General features: G+C 37.1%; 1 protein-coding gene across 2 annotated transcripts in view; it reads right to left on the bottom strand.

The window, feature by feature from the left end:
* Positions 1-3042: 3042 nt before the first annotated feature.
* The window catches only part of LOC128645527 (MOB-like protein phocein), a 223774-nt gene continuing 219666 nt past the window's right edge, over positions 3043-7150 (bottom strand). For both annotated transcript variants that reach the window (XM_053698564.1, XM_053698562.1), the window contains one exon: positions 3043-4151. In XM_053698564.1, the coding sequence (XP_053554539.1) occupies positions 4020-4151 (132 nt within the window). In that variant the 3' untranslated portion in view covers positions 3043-4019. The remainder of the gene's footprint in view (positions 4152-7150) is intronic.

The raw sequence follows: 7150 nt of genomic DNA, 5'->3' as shown, positions 1-7150 counted from the left end.
TAGGTACTGACACGTGAGGCGAGTTAGTCGGCATAACTCTCCCCTCGTTGTCTGGTGAAATATGTTCAATTTGTACAGATTGACTCTTATTTAAAGTAGCATCAATACAGTTAGTACATAAATTTCTATTGGGCTCCACTTTGGCATTAGCACATATAGCACATGTATCTTCCTCTGAATCAGACATGTTTAACACACTAGCAATTAACTAGCAACTTGGAAATGCTTTTTAAGTAATTTACAATAATATGAAAACGAACTGTGCTTATAAGAAGCACAGAAAAAATTATGACAGTTGAAAATAACTAAGTTATAGCATCAAATCTTTGTAAGAAATAAACAATTTTAGCAAAGGATTGTTCCCATTAGCAAGGATAACTAACCCTGGCAGCAGAAAAAATACACAAAAAAACGTTTTTTATCACAGTAAACTACACTCTTCACAGCTCTGCTGTGATGATTACCTCCCTCAAACAAGGCTTTGGAGATCCCTGAGTTCTGTAAGATGAACCGGATCATGCAGGAAGAAAATGAACCTCTGACTGAGATTTTTTGATGCGTAGTAAAAGCGCCAAAAATGGCCCCTCCCCCTCACACATAACAGTGAGAGAGATCAGGGAACTGCTTTAAATTAAACAAAACTATTGCCAAGTGGAGAAAATAGTGCCCAAAACATTTTTTCACCCAGTACCTCAGAGAAATAAACGTTTTTACATGCCAGCAAAAAAACGTTTAACCTCAATAAATTAATTGTTATTTAAAACCTATTGCAAGTCCCTGCAAATTAGGTTAAGTCTATGCATACAGTATAATCCAGTGAAGTACCATCCCCCAGAATACTGAAGTGTAAAATATATATACATGACAGCCTGATACCAGCTACATCTACTGCATTTAAGGCTGAGTTTACATTATAACGGTATGGCAGGATTTTCTCATCAATTCCATGTCAGAAAATAACAAACTGCTACATACCTCTTTGCAGATTAATCTGCCCGCTGTCCCCTGATCTGAAGTTTACCTCTCCTCAGATGGCCGAGAAACAGCAATATGATCTTAACTACTCCGGCTAAAATCATAGAAAAAAACTCAGGTAGATTCTTCTTCAAATTCTACCAGAGAATGAATAACACACTCCGGTGCTATTATAAAATAACAAACTTTTGATTGAAGGTAATAAACTAATTAAATCACCACAGTCCTCTCACACATCCTATCTATTCGTTGGGTGCAAGAGAATGACTGGAGGTGACGTAGAGGGGAGGAGCTATATAGCAGCTCTGCTGGGTGAATCCTCTTGCACTTCCTGTAGGGGAGGAGATAATATCCCAGAAGTAATGATGACCCGTGGACTGACCACACTTAACAGGAGAAAATACTATTAAAAACAGGGGCACTTTCATTCATCAAAGTTTACAAAGCAGCAGTTTTGATCCTTTCTTTTTTGCACAGCCAGAGCAGCTTCCCCCACACAGAGATCCTCTATTCACACGTCATCAATGACTAATCCAGCTTCCTCCAATCACGGCTTTCCCCCCAGGGTAGTCATTGCCTGAGGCCATGCCGTGATAGGAGGAAGCAAAATTAGTCATTGATGACGTGTGAAGAGAGGATCTCCGGGTGTGGGAAGCTGCTCTGGCTGTGAAAAGAACAAAGGTAAGTTTTTAATCAAAACAGCTGCCTTTTAAACTTTAATGAAGTGCCCCTGTTTTTAATAGTATTTTTAAAAAACGGGCTTTCATTCATCAAAGTTTACCTTCACTTTAAATTAGAAACTGGTATATCAGTATCCAAAATTTCACTTTCAGAATCAGAAGGGACATGAAACCCAAAATGTTCTTTTGAGAATTCAGAAAGAACTTGCAACTTTAAACAGCTTTCCAATTTACTTCTATTATCTAATTTGCTTTATTAAAAAAAATACCTAAGTAGGATCATTAGCAGCATGATTGATTCATTGAATAAACTTCCACAATAGGTGGCAATGAAAAACACTGTGGGGAACTTTAAGAAGGCCTGGGATAATCATAAGGCTATGTTACGAACTAGATACATTTATACTTTTAGGAAATATTAAGAAGATTTGTTGTTTTCATGAAGATTTGTTGTTTTCATGTAGATTTGTGCTTCTTATCATTGGCTCTCCTGATGTTTTCTGATAACTCCCAGTAGTGCATTGATGGTCCTTCAACAAAGCATACTAAGAGAATGAAGCAAATTTGATAATAGAAGTAAATTGGAAAGTTGTTTAAATGCTCTACATGAATCATGTGTTTCATGTCCCTTTAAGCATGTCAAATAATAGAGGTTATTTAGCCAAATCATGCAATAACAGGCTGTGGAATCTGCAAAATGTATTCCAAAGATCTGTCCTATATATCAAATAAAGAGATTTATATTGTCCCAAGTAACACACAACTCTTGGTTTTTTTTTTTTTAACTGTTTACACATTCTTGGTTCAGGACTACAAAACATAGGAATAAGGACAATACTATCAGTTTTTAAGGCTCAGACATCATGGGTACCCAGTGCTTGGGATGGCATATCCACCTAGTCATGGTGAACAGTAGTTCTTGGGCTTACAAAGGAAATATGAAAACAGAGCCAATCAGAAGCCCTATATATTTTGTCAAGTATGGGAAAAGGGCACCATCTTGTTTTTAAGAAGAATAGGATTTTGTTTTGTCAATGCTATGATTGATAGAAAACTGAATGACTAGGAATGTTGTAAACTCTAAGGGGAGACACCTTTAAAGTATATCACCCTAGAAGTATTAGCTAGGTGAGCCAAAATTATATATTTAAATTTAGAGTAAGAGCATGTGTGTGTAAAAAAAGTATATAAAATAATTGTGCTGTAATGCATCTGTACAATCAAACTATGTGACTCAAATCTTCATCAAGCAGTGGAAAACGAAAGGTGACATCTCTTTAGACTCACAAGCTATGTTCCATTATCTTTCACAGAAGAGAGATAATTCTATAATAAAATCCAGCTAAGGGTTAAAAAGGTTAAATAAAAGCAATAAAAACCTTAAAGGTAGTGGTAAAGTAGGTAATATGCTTTATTAAATGGCATGACAGTAGGTTCATAGCTAATTCAGGTTGGTAACTTTTAAATAGTTAAAAGAAAAATAATGCTCAGAATACGAATGTATTTACAGACTGGAGCTACTTGAGGTGAGGTAAATTGTCTTCCAGTTGGAAGGGGTCTAATAGCAGGATTTCCCAAACTCCAATTTTCAAGAAGCCCTAACAGTTGGCATTTTAAAATGTTCCCTTCTTGAGCTGTTAAGCAGCTCAGTCATTGCGATTGTCTCACCAGTGCTCACTTAGGGAAAGCCTTAAAATAACGTCTGTTGGTGGGACTTGAATAATGGAGTTGAAAAGCCCTGACTTGTAGCATATCACAATGTTTCTGACATGACCCACACACTCATCCACCCGAGTGGTAAGTAACTATTCTAGATTTAAAAATACTTTTGCATATACCAACATTTCACCGCTTAATTTACTGACAAGCCTATAACAGCAAAATTCAGTTTTATATATTTTCACAGCAAAAAAATAATCTTGAAAATGCTTTACAGTGAGACGTCCTGCATTCTCTTAGGATATCAATGCATTTTTATTAATAAACTGTCTATGAAAGTTTGTGATGTGTTTCCTGAAGTTTTGTTTTTCTTCTTCTTAAAGTAAGCACTACTGCTTCAAGATTGTGTAGCATAAAACATACATAACTGGAACCAATTTTATTAACAGGCATTATAAACAAATGATACTAAATATCCAAAATATCTTAAAAACCATGAGAGCCACATTGATGAATATACAGCACATGAATAACTTAAAAAGTATTCCCCAATTTAAAAGGCAATGCATGTAGTATACAAAAATTATACTAAACAAAAGAAGCTATAATAAGGATACATGATTGAAGTGTCTAAAATGATATATACAGTACTTAATTGTTAATAGGTTCCTCAATATAGCTGAGTTTCTCTGTCACTATTGTGAATCATGCTTCACTCTCTCCGGCAACTGAATTCTGAACCTCTTCTTCCAAAATTGGTACAATTAAATTATCCTTGGACATCAAGTTATACTTCATCACAAATTTAGTAAACCGATGACACAAGAAGGTTTCATTCTGCAAGATGAAAAGAAAACACAATGATTTGACAATATAAAAAAAACTAAGACCAGTTTTTCAAAAGAATTCATATAACACTATCAAACTATTATCAAACAGATTCTCCAGTGTCTTACAGATTTTTCTTAAAAATTATTTTTTTAATCCAATCTTTATTGCGGTCACCTCAGTACACAGGGCAAAGCAACCATGATTAAACAGACAATGTAAGAACACAATTCATAAGACTGTTTGCTCAAAACTGACAGCCATATTCGGCACTAGTATATATACTTTACTGTCACATTCCTGAAATAGATAGAAACCAGAAAGTCTTCTTCAGGTTGTTTCCCTTCTAATATACATAAACTGCTTCCTCCGTTGTTAGTTCATGTATAACAAAACAAGAACATATTTGTGAGATTCTGAGACACAAATCAAGCAATATGAGGACACACAGTGTGTGGAGTGTAGGGGTTATGTCCCATGTTGCTTTAGAAAATTATTAATTTTTTTTTAATTGCTCCACTTTGTTATTTTTATTATAAAGTATAAAGTTCCAAAAGCAGATAAAGGGTTCCCTAGTCAACTGGGACGTGAAACAATCATATTTGTATGTTGTAATATTCACTTAGGAATATTTCATTATACAGAGAACTATAAATTACCACTGCTACCTAGAGGAGAAAGACTGCCTTTTCAAGTATGTGTGGTAAAACATTATGCATCAGAGCTGGTACCGGAAAGGGAGGAGCTACGCCGGGTGCGCAGGCTCAGCGTTTGCAGCAGGGAGAACGCTACATCCCACGTGTGTTTGAGGCTTTAGGCTGGAATTTCAGCTATACTGCCAGGCAGAGCCCAGTGAGATCGGGCGTACACTCCAGTCACAAAGACGCATAGCTGCTGGACCAAGTCGTCAGGGTCCTAGCTGAGAGACATCAGGCATGTAAGTAGGAAGGCACAACACACGCAGTTGAGACACAGGTAGTGCCGGGACGTTCACCAGCCGCTCCCAAAAACCCTGTCAGAGGTAGCTAAGGAGTGAAGTATAGCTCGTATACAGGCTCAGTACTGCAAGCTGACAGGGTAGGAGCGCTTACGGCAACAGCATCAAAGCAGAGACCAGGTGGGTGATACAATACACATAGCTGAGGCACATCTCTCATCAGGACATACATCAGCTGCTCCCATAATCCTTGTCACAGCCAGCTAAATAGGGAGTACAGCACGTTCGCAGGTTTAGTACAGCAACCTGACAGGGTAGGAGCGCCTACAGCAACACCATTGCAGTAAATGAGGCTTTGAGGACACCCGGCAGAGGTCAGAAAAAGAGCAAAAAGACCATATAAGATAAGTAGCATTATTGAAGTGCCATTGATCCGACTTAATTCTCCTGAAGGGCAACCGGCCTCTAGATACACAGTGCCCTTAGTTGGTAGAGTGGGTCGGATAGCTGAGGTTACTGTTGGACAAAACTCAGCACACTGGGATTTGGAGCCATAAGTTTTATGGTGTGCTGCTCCTATCCTGAGTTACTTAAATGGACAGTAGCTGCATATATTCAACAAATGATACCAAGAGAATAAAACAGAATAGATAATAGAAGTAAATTAGAAAGTTGTTTAAAATTGTATTCTCTTTCTGAATCATGAGGGGTTTCATGTCCCTTTAAGGAAAAGGAAAGTTCTACAGACTTTACCTGTTATACCAATTGATCTATGCTGGCAGCCAGTGTTGACTATTGTCCAAAGAGGCACTTGATAAATGACTGGGACTAGTTTTTGGATACATCCTAAAGTTAGTTTTTTTAGAAATACTGCTGAGTTCTAATAACGTGGTAAGATTGCCGTACAAGAATATTTTCTCTCTGCTTTTGTTCTGCCTTTTTAAAGGGGGTAACTGAAGAAAAGAGATTAACAAGCAGAGTTTTGGGACTGTCCCTCAGTAGTCTCTAATTGGTTATCGCCCACAGGTGGCATTACACAAAGTCAGAGAAAAGGGAGATGCAACATCTGGGTGAATATCAAGCCATTTGATACGACACCCCTGTGTCTTTTGTGGTGGAATTTAGTAAATCTTGCTAGATATAATAGTATTCAGCAAACTATTATCTTTGGCATCCATTTGGGAGAGCAGAAAGTTGGAAAAGGAAAGTGTTTAGAAAGGGGCTTGCACCTAACAGGGACTGGCTGCTTACGCCGGGAGATAACCTGGCTGAACTACAATATGCACTTATAAAGCTAGGCGCAAAAACTGCTAATTGTATTGATTTTCTGCTTGGTGAGCTACTAGAATTACTGGTTATCCTAATATTGAAATTTGATAAATTGATGCAACTGATATTTGATAATGTGATATATGTGCAATATTACATTCTGTGAAGGGTTGGTGGATCAGGTATAATAGGCCACCGCAAAGTTTAGGGGATATCTGAGATATATCCAATCAGACAGGACCCTGCTGGTATATAGACAGGATAAGCAAGTTTTTGATGATTTAAAATGCGCGAGTTTGCCTATTATACATGCGACATATCATAAGGTTATTGCTGGGAGATTTGTGTATACGTAAAAATTATGATGATGATTAAGTAACAATGCTTGACTGATCGTTATATCTCCTACCAATTCTGCTGTGGGGGCAGGGGAGCGATAGGGATCACTAGATTGTGGTTTTCACAGATATTCACTTTTTTTTTTTTGTTCACTTGATAATTAAGTTTGCTCCCAGTTATGGAAACCAGAAGTATTTTCAGAAATCTGAGAAGGTTAATCACAATTTGTTTTTATTTGACTAATTAGGGCCTTAGTCATGATAAGGGGGGGGGGGGGAGTCCACTATAAGTTTGAGTTGTTATTTTGTTAATAAAAAATAAAAGAATAAGGAATAGAGGGGAAAAAGAAGAAAGTTTAAGTCACTTAGAAAATCCCTTAAGAGGTCTGCAAGTATAGGAAGTTACATATAAAGTAACAAAATTCTAATTTTTTCATTTGTTGCTTTTTCTCCTTATGGAGAAA

This window comes from Bombina bombina, chromosome 1 (assembly GCF_027579735.1).
Source record: "Bombina bombina isolate aBomBom1 chromosome 1, aBomBom1.pri, whole genome shotgun sequence".
Taxonomy (NCBI): Eukaryota; Metazoa; Chordata; class Amphibia; order Anura; family Bombinatoridae; genus Bombina; species Bombina bombina.
The sequence above is the reverse complement of the archived record's forward strand: the minus strand, read 5'-3'. Positions and strand labels throughout refer to the sequence as shown.